The 17044-nt window shown below is 44.3% G+C and overlaps 2 protein-coding genes across 2 annotated transcripts in view; both read left to right on the forward strand.

Moving 5' to 3' along the window:
- The first annotated feature begins 1543 nt into the window (after window positions 1–1543).
- Smim26 (small integral membrane protein 26) lies at window positions 1544–6082 on the forward strand. The gene is made up of 2 exons (XM_045157506.1): window positions 1544–1732; window positions 5755–6082. The coding sequence occupies exons 1-2, from the start codon at window positions 1558–1560 to the stop codon at window positions 5940–5942; spliced, it is 363 nt and encodes a 120-aa protein (XP_045013441.1). The 5' UTR covers window positions 1544–1557; the 3' UTR covers window positions 5943–6082.
- A 6995-nt stretch (window positions 6083–13077) lies between these two features.
- Window positions 13078–17044, forward strand: part of Dtd1 (D-aminoacyl-tRNA deacylase 1) — a 257126-nt gene continuing 253159 nt past the window's right edge. The window contains exon 1 of the mRNA XM_045156932.1: window positions 13078–13152. Coding sequence (XP_045012867.1) covers window positions 13110–13152 — 43 coding nt within the window. The 5' untranslated portion in view covers window positions 13078–13109. The remainder of the gene's footprint in view (window positions 13153–17044) is intronic.

A 17044-nucleotide genomic window follows, 5' to 3' on the forward strand; every position in this document is an offset into this window, starting at 1 on the left:
AATCCAGCCTCGAACCGGGGTCCTTAGGCTTCACAGGCAAGCAATTAACCGCTAAGCCATCTCTCCAGCCCGCAATCATCAGTCTCTATGCACCAAACACAGGTATACTACAATTCATAAAACAAAACCTACTTGACAACAAAATAGAAATAACCACCAACACAATGATACTTGCGTCTTCAATACTAGCAATAGGTAGATCATCCAAACAGAAAATTAACAGGGAAATGAGAGAGCTCAACAAAACCATTTATCAGGGCTGGAGAGATGGCTGAGCAGTTAAGTGTTTGCCTGTGAAGCCTAAGGACTCCAGTTCGAGGCTCGATTCCCCAGGACCCACGTTAGCCAGATGCACAAGGGGGCACATGTGTCTGGAGTTTATTTACAGTGGCTGGAGGTCTTGGCGCACCCATTCTCTCTCTGCCTCTTTCTCTCTGTCTCTTTCTGTCACTCTCAAATAAATAAATAAAAATGAACAACAACAAAAAAACCCAGAAAACAAATCATAGATCAATTAGATCTAATGTTCTCCAGAACATTGTACCCAAAATACACAGACTACACATTCTCAGCAACCCATGGAACCTTCTCAAAAATAGATCATATACATATAACATTTTTTAAAAAAAATTATTTATTTATTTGAGAGCGACAGACAGAAAGAAAGACAGATAGAGGGAGAGAGAGAGAATGGGCGCACCAGGGCTTCCAGCCCCTGCAAACGAACTCCAGACGCATGCACCCCCTTGTGCATCTGGCTAACGTGGGACCTGAGGAACCGAACCTCGAACCGGGGTCCTTAGGCTTCGCAGGCAAGCGCTTAACCGCTAAGCCATCTCTCCAGCCCTACATATAACATTTTTTAAAGAGTATATAGCATTTTATATTCCCATCAGGAAGAGATCTAACTGGTCCAAACCCTTACCACTTTGGTCATTCCCCACCTTGTTTTGGCCATTCTAATAGCTATGTAATGGTATCTCCCTGTAGCTTTAATTTGTATTTCTGAGGCTTATGATCACTTGTATATCTTTTGTTCATATCTGTTGCCTATCTTTAAGTTGGGTTGTCTATAATTAAATTGGTAAGGAATCGTTATGTCAGTGGTGAGTGGGACAAAAACTCCACTCCGGTTACTTTTGGCCGTAACCCATCTGTCCTTTTCCCAGCAACCTGAAAGTTTCCTCTTTTAGAGACCTCCACCCAAGTGAGACCCCACCGTTGTCGCACCACCTTCAGAGTGAATTCCAGGAAGCGCAGATTGGTGAAGCAAGGTTGGAGACGTCTAAGAAAGAGAAAAAGTACACCTGATAAAACAGGTGTGGGCGCTTCGAGTCAGCGAGGGAAAGACAGAGATGTCCTGAATGTGGGCACAGACCCCCTCCCACCCCGCACCCCAACGGAGGAACCTCTGTAATTGGGATTTGGTGGTTCTTGAATTCCTAAAGGTTGAAGAAAACCCCTCATCCCTTCAACATGGACTACAAGTTCCACAATGCATCGCGACCCGAGCAGGAAGCGGTTGTGCGCCGGCTGTCCATTGCTGGCAGCGCGCGGATGGGAAGTCCCGTCCCCGCCGTGGGCCTCCAAGGTCTGTGGCTTTCGCAGTGTACAGCCATGCGTCCTGACCAGGCCTCGTTGTGGTACCGACGGATGTCTATGGTTTACGCGATCGGCGTCTGGTCTCTGCTGGGATCCTTGTTTCTTCTTAATAAGAGAGAGAAGGAATCAGGTAGGCTGTCCCCGTGCCCCGTCTCCCGATCTGCCTCTTCCGTGGGCACTGCGCGGTGGGCATGGGCGCCACCTCCCTTTGCTTAGGTGCAGTCTGCAGAAACAGTGAAGCAGTTTCCTAGAACCGTTTCCTAGAATGGAATCTTCAAAGAACCAGACTCCTGGAACTAACTTAAATGCTGTTACCCTGGCCTAGGAAGATGGTTCAGCGGTTAAAGGCGGTTGCCTGTTAGCCCTGTTTCGATTACCAAGTAATCATGCTTAAAACAACAACAACAACAACAAAAACAAAGTCCTGCTTACAAAGTGGGTGTATGCGTCTGGAGTTCATTTGCAGAATGGCAAGATGCCCTGTGTGTCCATCCTGTCTGTCCCAAGTAATGAAATACTTGAAAATAAAAATGTAAAAAACGGGCAGGCGTGGTGGCGCACGCCTTTTAATCCCAGCACTCGGGAGGTAGAGGTAGGAGGATCATCACGAGTTTGAGGCCACTCTGAGGCTACATAGTGAATTCCAGATCTGCCTGAGTGAGACCCTATCTCGAAAAACAAACAAACAAACAAACAAAAAAGTAAAAAACGAAGTAAAAGTTTAAAAAAGACGTGAATGCTGTTGTTAGTTAAATCTTCTTTAAAAACTAATTGGATCTTTTCAGTTAAAATGTTTGCTCTTCTAAAGTCATAGTTGAGAAAATGAATAAAAGCATTATATATATATGTAATCTGACAAAGGATTTATATTCCTATGCCCAACGGGAAGAATCTGGAATTCAAAGTGGAATTTTGTAGGACCTGTTCAGTAACATAAAGAAGTGATACTCTGCCCTGAGCCTATATGGCATGTAGAGAGCAAACAGTTTATAAATACTAGGGAATATTAAGTCATCCCAGTTAGTGGGTGTTAAAAGAAATCTATGAGGGCTGGAGAGATGGCTTAGTGGTTAAGCGCTTGCTTGTGAAGCCTAAGGACCCCTATTGGAGGCTCGATTCCCCCATGACCCACTAAGCCAAATGCACAAGGTGGTGCATGCATCTGGAGTTTGTTTGCAGTGGCTGGAAACCCGGGCACACTCATTCTCTCTCTCTCTCTCTGTTGCTTTCAAATAAATAAACAAAAAAAGAAATAACCTTCAATATGTGCTGGAAATCTAAAAGACAGAGGGTTAATTAGAGTAGTTGCTAGGGACTGAGGGATAGAGAGATGGAAACTGACCTCACTCCTTTTATATATATATTTTTAACCCTCTTTATGTAGTATTTTAATTTTTTTAAAAACGTTTTATTGGAGCTGGAGGAATGACTTAGCGGTTAAGGTGCTTGCCTGCAAAGCCAAAGGACCCAGGTATGACTCCCCAGAACCCATGTAAGCCAGATGCACAAGGTGGCACAAGAGTCTGGAGTTCTTTTGCAGTGGCTGGAGGCCCTGACATGCCTGTTCTCTATCTTTCTTATCCCTCTCCCTCCCTCCCTCCCTCTCTCTCTCTCAAATAAATAAACAAAAACAAAACCTTATTGACAGCTTTCCTAAGAGTAGACAATAAACCATGAGACTTTCTCCCTCCACTCCCATTCTACCCCCTCTCAAATCCACTGTCCATGGAATCACCATCCCATTCCAATTAGTGCCGTATTTATTTGTTTTGTTTATTTGTTATTTATTTATTTATTATCTCTTATTATTTGCATGAGTTCTGGGGAATTTAACCTGGGACCTTAGGTTTTGCAGGCAAGCACCTTAACCGCTAGGCCATCTCTCCAGCCCAATACAAGTACTTTTAAGGGCTGGAGAGATGGCTTAGTGGTTAAGGCTGCGAAGCCTAAGGACCCATGTTTGACTCCAGATCCCACGTAAGCCAGATGTACAAAGGTGAGGCAAGTGCAAGCTGGCACATGCCCCCTGGGTGGTGCAAGCATCTGGAGTTCAATTGCAGTAGCTTGAGGCCCAGCATGCCATTTCTCTCTGTTTCTCTGTGTCTGTCTCTCTTTGAAAATTAAAAAAAAATGTATTTATTTATTTATTTGAGAAACAGAGAGAGAGAATGGGCATGCCAGAGTCTCTAGCCACTGCAAACAAACTCCAGACACATGTGCCACCTTGTGCATCTGCATGTGTACTGGGGAATCAAACCCTGGTCCTTGGGCTTTGCAGGCGAGCACCTTAACTGCTGAGCCGTCTCTCCTGCCCCTAGTCTCTCTTTTATCTGACTCCTTTCTTCTATTCTAATTTAAAAATCAATTGTGTTGGTTACCCCAAACACAGATACTAAAAGCCATTGAATTATAATACCCAACACCTTGATAACTTTTTTTTTTTTTTTTTTTTTGGCAGGGTCTCACTGTATCCCAGTCTGGCCTGAAACTCACTTGGTAGCCCAAGCTAACCTAGAACTAACTGGTTTTCCTACTTCAATCTCCCAGGTGTTAGCAGGGATTAAAGATGTGAGCTACTATTCCAAGCTCAAGTTGTACCTTTTTTTTTTTTTTTTTTTTTTGGTTTTTCGAGGTAGGGTCTCACTCTGGTCCAGGCTGACCTGGAATTAACTCTGTAGTCTCAGGGTGGCCTTGAACTCATGGTGATCCTCCTACCTCTGCCTCCCAAGTGCTGGGATTAAAGGCGTGCGCCACCACGCCCGGCTCAAGTTGTACCTTTTTAAATATATATATATATAAACTTCTATTTACATAGATGATAGTCTTGTATCCGTGGTCTCCATTACCCTGAGGGTCGTCCTCAATAGGGTCCTTCATTGTGGGGAAATTAGGGTCTCTGTTAGTTTCGGGGGGGGGGCTGTACCTCAGGGTATTTCTTTTTATTTTATTTTATTTATTTGAGAGAGAATGGGCATACCAGGCCAGGGGCCTCCAGCCACTGCAAATGAACTCCAGATGCATGCACTCCCTTGTGCATCTGGCTTACTTGGGTTCTGGAGAGTCGAACCGGGATCATTTGGCTTTGCAGGCAAAGCCATCTCTCTAGCCCCTCAGGGCATTTCTACCCACCATGTGGCTCTTATAATCTTCCCACCCCTTCCACAGTAATCCCTAAGCCTTGAGTGTGTTAGCAGATTGTTTTTAGTGTTGAGTTCACTGTAGCCTCTGTATTTCTGTTAGGATGTATTTCAGTTCATCTTTTTTATTTTCATTTTTTTTGTTGTTGTTGTTTGCAAGGTATGGTCTCGCTCTAGTCCAGGCTGATCTGGAATTCACTATGTGTTCTCAGGCTGGCTTCAAACTCACAGGGATCCTCCTCCCTCTGCTTCCCTGAGTGCTGGGATCAAAGCTGTGTGCTACCATGCCAAGCATTTTGCTTTTTAAAAAAAAATTTTTTGTTTATTTTTATTTATTTATTTGAGAGTGGCAGACAGAGAGAGAAAGAGGCAGATAGAGAGAATGGACGTGCCAGGGCCTCCAGCCACTGCAAACAAACTCCAGACACATGTGCCTCCTTGTGCATCTGGCTAATGTGGGTCCTGGGGAATCGAGCCTCAAACTGGGGTCCTTAGGCTTCATAGGCAAGTGCTTAACTGCTAAGCCATCTCTCCAGTCCCCTTTTTCTTTTTAAAGAAAGATAATGTTGGGTCAGGTATTGTAGTACACGACCTTAATCTCAGCACTTGGGAGGCTGAAGTGGCAGGATGTGTGTGAGTTCAAGGTCAGCCTGAGTTACACAGTGCGTTCCAGACCAACCTAAGCTAGAGTCAGATCCAGACTCAAAAAAAAAAGGTGGGAGAGATGGCTTGGCGGATAAGGTGCATGCTTGCGAAGCCCAAGGACCCAGGTTTGATTCTCCAGGTTCCACATAAGCCAGATACTCATAGTGGCACATGCGTCTAGAGTTTGTTTGCAGTGGCTAGAAGCCCTGGCACACCTATTCTCTCTGACTGTAATAAACAAATAAAAATAAAATATTAAAAAAAGAGAAAGAAAGATAGATTATAGTGACAGGCATCTAATAGCTAATCCTATTTTGGTTATGTCCAAGACTGCTTCTAAGTTAATAATTCAGGTTTCATTTTCTTTAAGGGGATGAAGTGGAAAAAAAGGATGATCCCGCAAATGAAGTACTTGTCACCACATCTGAAATACATGAGCCCCTGAAAGGGTTGTATGTGGAAACCATTGTCACATACAGAAAAGATTATGTTCCATTGTCTGAGAAGATCCACAACTACTTGAAATCATGGACTGGTGGGTCTGGCCCAGAATCATGACTGCCTGCTGAACTCTGAAAACAAGGTCTTTGGCTCAGCATTTAAATTTGATTTCTATTTTATGTTTGTGAAAAGTATATATTTAATTTTATTGTAGAATATCATCATTTATAATATACAATAAACTAAACACAATCTGGGAAGGACTCTTCTGTGTTTGCATGAGTGCAGGGTTGTTGGGAAACTTCATGTTGAGCTCCCGGGAGCTCATTTTTCTGGAACTAGATAATGTAACTTTTTTGGTGGGTGGGGGGTGAGTTCTGAGGTAGTGTCCCACCCTAGCCCAGGCTGACCTGGAATTCAGTATTTAGTCTGGTGCTCTTAAACTTTCTGTGATCCTCCTACCTCTGCCTCCAGAGTGCTAGGATTAAAGGTGTGTGCCACCACACCCAGCAACTTTGTATTTATTTATTTTTTTTCTTTTTCATGCTGCTATTGGAACTTTAGTGGTCCAGCATGTACTGGAGCTTTAGTGGTCCCACTAAGGTTATTCATTGAAATCTCCATGTTCAGTTTGGGAGTCCCAGCAGCCTCTGGGTACCAGTGGGTACTGGGTAGCTGCTGTGAGTGGGAATATAACTTCTGGATCAGTAAGTAGACTTTACTAGCACATTCCTTCAGGTGTGAATTAAGCCAATACTGGCTAGTGCTATCTTAGATTTTGGATCAGTCATCACTGGTTCTATTTATTTGCAAGCAACAGTCCTCCACAGTGAGCTTTTATCAATGGATATTTTTCTAAATATCAAAGCTCAGAATAAAGCCAAGAGTAAAGCCAGGTGTGGTGATGTACACCTTTAATCCCAGCACTCAGGAGGCAGAGGTAGAGTATTGCCATGAGTTCAAGGTCACCCTGAGATTACATAGTGAATTCCAGGTCATCCTGAGCTAAAGTAAGACCCCACCTCAAAAAAACAAAACAAAAAAGGGGGGGCTGGAGAGATGGCTTAGCAGTTAAGCCGTTTGCCTTCAAAGCCAAAGGACTCAGGTTCAATTCCCTAGGACCCATGTTAGCCAGATGCACAAGGTGACACATGTGTCTGGAATTCATTTGCAGTTACTGGAGGCCCTGGTATGCTTATATTTTAAAATAATTTATTTCTTTGCATTCAGAGAGAAGAGAGGCAGACAGAAAAAAAATGGCATTTCAGGGCCACTAGCCACTGCAAACAAACTCCAGATGCATGCGTTAGTTTGTGCATCTGGCTTCATGAGGTTACTGGGGAATTGCTTTGCCAGCGAGGACCTTAACTGCTGAGCTATCTCTCCAGCCCTAAAATACCTTTTTAAAAAATTTAACTTATTTATTTGAGAAGAGAGGGAGAGAGAGAGGGAAAGAATGGGTGTGCCAGGGCTTCCAGCCACTGCAAACCAACTCTAGATGCATGTGCCACCTTGTGCATCTGGCTTACTTGGGTCCTGAGGAATTGAACCTGGGTCCTTTGGCTTTGCCTTAACAACTAAGCCATCTTTTCAGTCCCTAAACTATCTTCTAATGTATACACACACACACACACACACACACACACACACACACACACACACACAATGTACATGCATATACATGTATATACTTTTTTCCTTGTAATTTTGGGTATCAAACCTAGTGCTTGAGCAAGGGGGTCATAGCACAGGCCTTTATTCCCAGCTTTTAGGAGGCAGGGGTAGAAGGATTGTGAGATCAAGGCCAGCCTGGAACTACAAAATGAGTGCCAGGTCACCCTGGGTTAGATGTGGGGTTTCAATGTCAAACAAAAATCTTGTACCAAAACCTAGGATTTAAGTGCCACAGGAAAGTGCAGTACCCTTGAGCTACACTCCCACCTTTATTATTTTTTTTTAAAGGAAATCAAGCAGGACATCATATAACCAGCAATGCATTTTAGAAAGTGTCCATATTACTTTGGAATTCCCCTTTCTCCCTTTTATTTTGAATTTTTTTTAATTAATTTATATGAGAGAGAGAGAGAGAGAGAAAAGACAGAGAGAAAGGGCATGTCAGGGCCTCTAACCACTACAAATGAACTCCAGAAGCATGTGCCACCTTGTGCATCTGGCATGGGTACTAGGGAATTGAACCTGGGTTCTTAGGCTTTTCAGGCAAGTGCCTTAACCACTAAGCCATCTCTCCAGCCCCATTTTCTTTTAGATGGGTTGAGAGTTCTTTACAACAGCTATGTGGAAGAAATTATCTTCTAGTTTTGTGGTAAAGTGACCATCCTAAAATTTCACAATGCACAAGTTACTTTTAGAAAGTTTTTACTGTGTCACTGGGCAGGGTGACACAGACTTATAATTTCACATTTGGAAGGTTGAGCTAGGAGGACCAGAAGTTCAAGGCCAGCCTGAGTACCTTAGAGTGACTCTTCACTCAAAATATGAGCAAGCAGGGGCTGGGCGTGGTGGCGCACGCCTTTAATCCCAGCACTTGGGAGGCAGAGGTAGGAGGATCACCGTAAGTTCGAGGCCACCCTGAGACTACATAGTGAATTCCAGGTCAGCCTGGGCTAGAGTGAGACCCTACCTCAAAAAAAAAAAAAAAAAAAAAAAAAACAACCAAAAAAAAAAAATATGAGCAAGCATAAGGCTCTGCCCACCTTTGATTTTTTTTTATTGTTTATTTTGAGGTTTGTTTTGTTTTAAGACAGGTTACCATATAGCCCAGGCTGACCTCAAACTTATATAGCTGAGGATGATCTTGTGCTCCTGATCTCCTGCCTCCATCTCCCAAGTGCTGGAATTACTGGTATGTGCCACTATGCCTGGCTTTATTCTTAAACATATCCAAATATATATACATATTTTTCTCAGTTAAATCACTTCAACCCAGTAAAGAGTAGAATAATGGTTGCCTAGGGTGGAGTGGGTATGGGGCGGAGAGTGTATAGGAAAGCAGAGAGGTTGGTCAAAGGGTGCCAAGTTTCAGTCTGGAGGAATATAAGTTCTGGTGTTCTGTTGCATAGCGCGGCACCTATAGTTCTTGATACTGTATTATACCCAAAACAGCTAAAAGAAAAGTTCTTTTGTTTCACTGTTTTTGCAGTGCTAGGAAATCAACTTCAGGGTTTCTACAATGTGAAGTAATTGCTCTATCACTGAGCTAAGATGCTCACTGCAGGTGAAGGACAATCTTATATGTGCTTACCTCAAGGAAATACAAAATTTTTGAGGTGGTGGTGTAAGGAAAGTGAAGGAGAAAAGCAAAGGAAATCATCGGGCTTGATCTCAACAGACAAAGACTGTTTATTGAAGCACAGCGAGAGACTACAACCTTCCTGCAGGATGGAGGCTGAAGCAAGGAGCTGGGCTGGGGTTCAAGCTTATAAGGAGGATCCTAAGACAGACGGGACCAGGTGCAGGTCCAAGGGAAGTAGATAAGAAACCATCGTTATTTATTGTTTTGGTTTCTCAAGGTAGGGTCTCGCTCTAGTCCAGGCTGACCTGGAATTCACTATGTAGTCGAACTCACATGAACCTCCTACCTCTGCCTCCCAAGTGCTGGGATTAAAGGCATGCGCCACCACGCCCGGCTAGTTATTTTGTCCTTGCTCACATTAATTTTCAGAAAAATTATCTAGGGAGTATACCCCAGATGGTTTCTGTTCCTTCAAGGCTTTCTGAGTTAAGGGAAGTTTACCAATCAGGAAAATTGTCAGGCTTGTCTGGGACTGAATGCCTCTGATGTTTCTTCAAGGCCTTCTAGTCTTAGGGACAATCATTAGCCCTTCATTCCCTCTGGTTTTCAGGGAGAGTCATTAACCCTTCAGATGGCTATGCTTATTGCCCTGATTTGATAATTTGTAAATGTATAGATGCATCAGAAAATCACATTGTACCCCATACACATGTATGGTTTGTAAATTTAAAATAAAAACTTAAAGCACCCAACTTCCACACTGGTTGTTTACACAAGGCCTTATTCTTTCTCCACAGTAGTCATTTCTGCCATTGCTGTCTGTGTAAGCTTTGCCTGCTACCTTGCTGGACTTGCCTCTGCTTCATACTCCTGGGCTGCTCCAAGAACTCCAGGGTGATGTCTAGGTATCTTCAGGATGCACAACACTTTGGAGCTTCAAGGAGCCTACAGCTCCAATTCCTTTAGTAACTAAATCACTATTCAAGCAGGCATCTGTGGACCAACCTAACAACCTATATACAATTTATAATGTTTGTTTAGGACAAGGGTTTCTGAATTCTAAATATCTAGCTTGTGAGTGTACTTTCAAGAAGGTTGATTCAGAAGTTGGGAACTGCCTGTTGGAGAAAAGATTTCAGTCTTGTAGGAAGCCAGTTTCCTTTAATCCAGAGTGGGCTGCCAGTATTTCAAATGAATAATTTTCTTTTGAGACAGCATCTCTCCAAATTTTCCAAGTAGGTCTTCCTTGAATTTGTGATCTTCCTGCCTCAGCCTCTTTTGTTTTTTTTTATAAGGTGGATTTACTACAAATGGGGAATTATAAAGTCTGTAGTGATTGTCAGCTTGATAAGACCTAGACTCACCTAGATTAGCCTCTGTGCTGGATTCTCTTGACTACGTTAAGGTTAAAGTGAGAAGACCCACCTTAACTGTGGGCAGCACCATCCCATTGGCTGTGGTCCTATTCTGTATAAAAAGAATAAAATTGGGCTGGAGAGATGGCTTAGCGGTTAAGCGCTTGCCTGTGAAGCCTAAGGACCCCGGTTCGAGGCTCGGTTCCCCAGGTCCCACGTTAGCCAGATGCACAAGGGGGCGCACGCGTCTGGAGTTCGTTTGCAGAGGCTGGAAGCCCTGGCGTGCCCATTCTCTCTCTCTCCCTCTATCTGTCTTTCTCTCTGTGTCTGTCGCTCTCAAATAAATAAATTTTAAAAAAAGAATAAAATTGACGAGGAGCAGTATTCATGCCTCTCTGCTCCTCACTGCGGCCCGAATGTGACTAGCTGTGTCACGCTCCTGCCACCATACCTCCTACATGATGATGGACGGTAAGGTGAAATAAACCCTTCTTCCCGTAAACTGTTTTATTGGGTATTTTGTCCCAGCAATAAGAAGGTAGCTAATATAGGGATTTCCTATTTGCTGCTAGTAACAGAGGCTCGATGACAGCAGCTTAAATTTCTAGTTTGTTCTATAACTGTGGGTGGTTCAGAGCTCCAGGGAGTCACAGATACCCAGATTTCCTTTCCTCTGGCTACAGATTCTTTTTTTTTTTTTTTTTAATTTTTGTTTATTTTTATTTAGTTGAGAGTGACAGACAGAGTGGAGGAGGAGGAGAGAGAGAGAATGGGCACGCCAGGGCTTCCAGCCACTGCAAATAAACTCCAGACGCGTGTGCCCCCTTGTGCATCTGGCTAACGTGGGTCCTGGGGAATTGAGCCTCGAACCGGGGTCCTTAGGCTTCACAGGCAAGTGCTTAACCGCTAAGCCATCTCTCCAGCCCATGCCTACAGATTCTTAACAAGTACCTACCATCCTTAAGGTTCCAGTGAATTTCCTTTAGGATGGCAGCTGAAACTTCCGTATTCCCAGGCAGCAGTCACATACTAGCTTCCTGCCACCTCTTCAGCAGCATTCCTTGAATTCTACCTGCAACTTGTGCTTATATCCCACTGGCCACCCGAGCTGCAAAGGAATAGAATGTATCTGTCTAATGGGCATCAGGTTCCTCTGTTACTAAGAATGAAAGGAAGTAATTTTCCTTGGAGTGTGCCCAAGGAGGTCTGTATCCTTTTCCAGGTTGTAACCGACACTGAAAAGAAGCGTTACCAGAGCAGACCCCAAACTGCCATCTGTTAGAAGGACTGCTTTCATGAGAACTTGAATTTATGTAGGATGGCCTGACAAGAGTGAATTTCCAGTGGCTGTGCAAACAGTGTGTCCTATGCTGAATGTCCACTTTTCCTTTGGGAGCACGAAATTATTAGTATATGTTAGACTGAGGGTGCCTGCATAAAAACTACCGGTAAATAACCTTGGAGCCAATTCTGTCATAAGGAAGGCTACACTTGTGAAGTACTGTCACAAATCAATGCTGTGTTGCAGAGGATCTGGGGGTCAGAGGCGTGGAAGAGGGGTAGGCAAAACAGGATTAAGACTAAGGACAAATTTGGGGTGGGGGACTGTGAAAATGGCTCAGCAGTTAAAGGTGCTTGCTTGCAAAGTCTGCCTGTCAGGGTTCGTTTCCCCAGTACCCATGTAAAGTTAGCTGCACAAGGTGGCATGTGTCTGGAGTTTGCAGTGGCCAGAGGCCCTGACATGCCCATACTCTTTTGCTCTCAAATAAATAATCAATCAAACTAACTAACCAACCAACTGACTAACAAGCTGACTGTTAAAGTCAACTTCAACGTTGCAGAGATGAGTTTCCAAATCAGGCATAAATTAGGGGAGGAAGGAATTCATTAAAGCTTACAGATCTAGGGGAAGTTGCATAATGGCAGAAGAAACTGGCCCCTTTCACTGGTCCACGCTGAGAGAGAGAACCAGTGCACCATAAGCAAGCACACTCCTGGAACTCAATGCAGAACTCAGACACTCTGCATATCTTTAGCTTGAAATTGCAGATCCCCCCCAGAAACAAACACCTTAAGGCTGAACCCAAGGATCTGCCCAGTGACACCTCCAGCCAGGTAGTTGGAAATCGAAGAAGCTTTAATAAAACTCCTGAGAATGGAATTTCATAGGGGAAAGTGCTGGTGGGGGTATTACCGTGGGATATTTTTTATAATCATGGAAAATGTTAATAAAAATTGAGAAAAAAAATTTAAAAAAAAATTAAAAAAAACCCTCCTGAATCTATTGGGAGACATACATTCAAACTACCACACTAACTACCGAACGAATTAATTTGGGGTTTAGTGATAGCTCTTGGATCTGGGAAAAAGAAACCAACGTAGAAGTTACTGTTGGTGTGGGTACACTAAGTCCAAGCAGGAAGGGAAGGTGGTGGGCCTAGGACGCCAGCCGTGCATGGGCGGGGCCTACCAATCACGGGCGGAGTTACGGATAGGTTACAGGTGAGCGTGACTGACGTGAGCAGGGCCAATCAGTGGGTGGGCGAGGCCGATGTGGGCGGGCCGTAGGGTCAAAGAGGCCCTCCGGCGCGCTTCCTGGTGTTACCGGCAGAGGGCGCCGGCCGCGTCACACGGCCCGAGCGCCCGCGGCACCGCCCACTCGCCCCAGCCGCCGCCATGAAGGCCGTGGTGCAGCGCGTCACCCGGGCCAGCGTCACAGGTCAGTCGGGCGGGGCCGGGCCGGGCCGGGAGGAGCCGCCTCTGACCCCCGCTACCCCGCGTCCCGCGTGAGGTTCCCCCTCGTCGTCCTCGCAGTCCCCGCAGCCCCGAGTTCTCTGGGCCCGTGTGGGACAGCGCTGCGGCCGGAGAATGCCGGCGTGTGCTTGGCCAGTCGCAGTTTCTGGCTCTCTGCGTAGGGTGCAGCATGAACGCTTCTCCTCCTCGTCCTCATCATTAACATCATCTTCATTATCATTATCATCTTCTTTCTTCCCTTTTATGTCCGTCCCACGAACAGGTTGGCAGAATCAGCACGCATTCATTCCCACAGTGCACGGCTGCACAAACAACGCACAGGAGCATTTCCAGAGCAGAGACTCCTGCCCCCTTCCCCACCCACCGTTTTACCCTTTATGCTGTATTTTTGTCTCCCCTTTTTGGTCCCTCTCTCTCTCTCTCTCTCTCTCTCTCTCTTTGTGGAGTTGGACTCCTGATTAAATATGTGAAGGAAGAGTTCCTTCTGGGCTGAGCTGACAGTTGTGTGCACGCACACACGTGACTTAGGTGCAGAGCACAGCCGGATTCCTCTTCTCTGAACCCTTCAGCTCTGAGTCAGAACCAAGGAGTGCAAGGTGGCATGTATCTCTTTCCCATTAATTTAGGGGGACCAAGCCATTCACACGTTAGTCATCACCTGAACATTGTCGTCTATGTAGAACATTCGGGGACCAGATGATTAATCTAGATAAAGTTTCAAATATCCAAACCGTGCTTCTCGAAAGTTTTAAAAATTTAAATGACAAGTTTAATATTTTTACATTATTAAGCTGTTATTGGCATAGTCACCTTGTTTCAAGCTGGATGCTGCCACAGGCACCTGTAGTCCCAGCTTCTTTGGAAGCTAAGGCGGGAAAATCACTTGAACCTAGGAGTTCAAGGCCAGCCTGAGCAACATATGAGACTTATCTCATAAAAAAGTGACAGTTACAGTTTAAATAATTCTAGATATATTTTCCTTCTAACCAGTCCATATCAAATATGTGCTTTTGAGTTTCTAGCCTGTTACTCCCTACACCCGGAAAAAAAAAAAACAAAAAACCAAGATACTATCAAAACCGTATATTTAGACCTGAGATTCTTCCATCTTCTTAAATTTTATTTTATTTTATTTATTTGAGAGCCACAGACACAGAGAGAAAGACAGATAGAGGGAGAGAGAGAGAATGGGCGCGCCAGGGCTTCCAGCCTCTGCAAACGAACTCCAGACGCGTGCGCCCCCTTGTGCATCTGGCTAACGTGGGACCTGAGGAACCGAGCCTCGAACCAGGGTCCTTAGGCTTCACAGGCAAGCGCTTAACCGCTAAGCCATCTCTCCAGCCCTCTTCCATCTTAATGATTTTCCATCTGTTTTGGTAACTTTGGTTTTGGAAATGGTCTGGGAATAATAAGGAATAGGGTAGAACTAAGGATGTGGAATTTTTAAAGATCTTATAACATTTCAGTAATACATAAAAACAGGGAAAATTCATAGATAAAAGCCTTTTTGGTTCTGAGGGGAAATTTGTCTTTATGTGGTCATCACCAACACATCTTAATTTTGAGGTTTTGTCCATGGATCCCTTTGTCCGGCAAAGTATTGAAAATGTGTCTTTGGTTGTAGGTGGTAGCCCATGCCAGTAATCCCATCACTCAGGAGAGAGGCAAGAGGTTAATTTGAGGCCAGCCTGATCTACATAGTGAGACCCAGAGTGTCTAGCATGTGTAATGCCTTGGGATTGATCCACAGAAACACACACACATACCACCAATAACAACAACAAAGTGGAAATCCTTTATTTTGTGATAGTTGCTGAATAAAAGTTGAATTATTTTAATTGTGTTTTTTTTCAATATTTATTTATTTGCAAGAAGAGAGAGAAGAGAGGTAGAGAGAATGGGTATGCCAGGACCTCCAGCCACTGCAAACAGACTCCAGATACATGCACCACTTTGTGCATCTGGCTTTATGTGGGCACTGGGGAATAGAACTCAGGTTGTTAGGCTTCATAGACAAGCACCTTAGCCATTGAGCCATCTCTCCAGCTCTGTTTGTTTGTTTGTTTATTTATTAATTTTTAAGGCAGGATCTCACTAGCTCAGGCTGGTTCTCATTTTGTAGCCCAGACTGTTCTTGAACTGTCATACCAATCCTATTCAAGCCTTCTGAGTGCTGAAATTACAGGAATGATCCACCATGCCCTGCTAATGGTTTTTAATTTAAACAAACCCCTTATCCAACTGTTTATTTAAAAAAGATGCATGAGAAAGAATGTCAGAGCCACATGTTGGGCCATGATTTACAGAGACATTTATCGTACCAAGAACTGTGGGCTAACTCCCATATACCTCAACAAGCAGGGGCCAGTGGGGAGGGGGTAGGTCATAGATGAGCCTAACAGTGGTACCAAACTGCCTGTATTGCTGAATAGAAAACTAGTAAAAAAAAAAGATGCATGAGGGGCTGGAGAGGTGGTTTAGTGGTTAAGGTGCTTGCTTGTAAAGCCTAAGGACCCATGTTTGACTTTCCAGATCCCATGTAAGCCAGATGCATAAAGGTGAGGCAAGCACAAGGTTGCACATGCCCATTAGGTGGCACAGGCATCTGGAGTTTGATCACAGTGGCCGAGGCCCTGACATGCCAGTTCTCTCTCTGGTACTCTGTCTCACTCTCTAAAGTAAAAAAAAAAAAAAAAAAAAAAAAAAAAATTAAACATTAGGGCTGGAGAGATGGCTTAGAAGTTAAGGTACTTGTCAGCAAAGCCTAAGGACCCGGTTCAATTCCTCAGTATCCATGTAAGCCAGATGCACAAAGTGGTGCATGCATCTGGAGTCCTTTTGCAGTGGCTGTTGTGCCCATTCTCACTTTCTGCATCTTCTTCTCTCTCTCTCAAATAAATAAAAAAATTAAAAAATATCCTCAGCAAGTTATTAAACATTAAATCTTTTTCTGACTATCCAGACAGAAATAGAGAGGGAAGGAACAACAGGCAAGAGAAGGAGCAGTCCATTTAATAGACTGGTGACTTCTATGCCACCTGTAACGAGGGGAGGGATTTCAGAATGGGTTTCAAATTCTGCTGGTTCTCTCTTTATTTTGATGTCATCATTTCTTCCTCATATTATAAAGGTCTTATGTAGGTAGTCAGACACTGTTAGATCATGAATATCTAGGCCATTTTGTGTCTGGAAGATTGCATTATAAGCAGTCCTGCCCTTCTTTTGGCTCTTGAATTCTCCCCACCACCTCTTCCACAATGGACCCTGAGCCTTGGAAGGTGTGATAGAGATGTCTCCGTGCTGAACATTCCCCTGTCACTTTTGTTGGCACTATGGTGACTTTTGAGTCACCCCAGTGGCCACCACCATATGAAAAGAGAAGTTTCTCTAAGCAAAAGTGAGGGCAGCATTAATATATGGGTATAAACATAAAAAAGTGCTTATAGGAAGTTTGGTGGGCATAATATATGCATTTTTCTAGACAACAGCAGGCATTACTCCCCAAGGTCTGATGACCTCCCCAGCCATAGCTTTTTTTTTTTTTAAATTTTATTTATTTATTTGAGAGCGACAGACACAGAGAGAAAGACAGATAGAGGGAGAGAGAGAGAATGGGCGCGCCAGGGCTTCCAGCCTCTGCAAACGAACTCCAGACGTGTGCACCCCCTTGTGCATCTGGCTAACGTGGGACCTGGGGAACCGAGCCTCGAACCGGGGTCCTTAGGCTTCACAGGCAAGCGCTTAACCGCTAAGCCATCTCTCCAGCCCAGCCATAGCTTTTTGATTAGGTTTTTAGTACCTGGCATGTATGTATGTATTCCCTCCTATGGAGTGGGCCTCCAGTCCAATTAGAGAGC

This window comes from Jaculus jaculus, chromosome 8 (genome assembly GCF_020740685.1).
Source record: "Jaculus jaculus isolate mJacJac1 chromosome 8, mJacJac1.mat.Y.cur, whole genome shotgun sequence".
NCBI lineage: Eukaryota > Metazoa > Chordata > Mammalia > Rodentia > Dipodidae > Jaculus > Jaculus jaculus.

Bases quoted from the DNA above. Each gene is read 5' to 3' on its own strand.
- Smim26 (XM_045157506.1), top strand. From the start codon at position 1,558: ATGGGAAGTCCCGTCCCCGCCGTGGGCCTCCAAGGTCTGTGGCTTTCG. The intron at 1,733-5,754 runs GTAGGCTGTCCC...ATTTTCTTTAAG, and splicing joins TAAGAGAGAGAAGGAATCAG to GGGATGAAGTGGAAAAAAAG.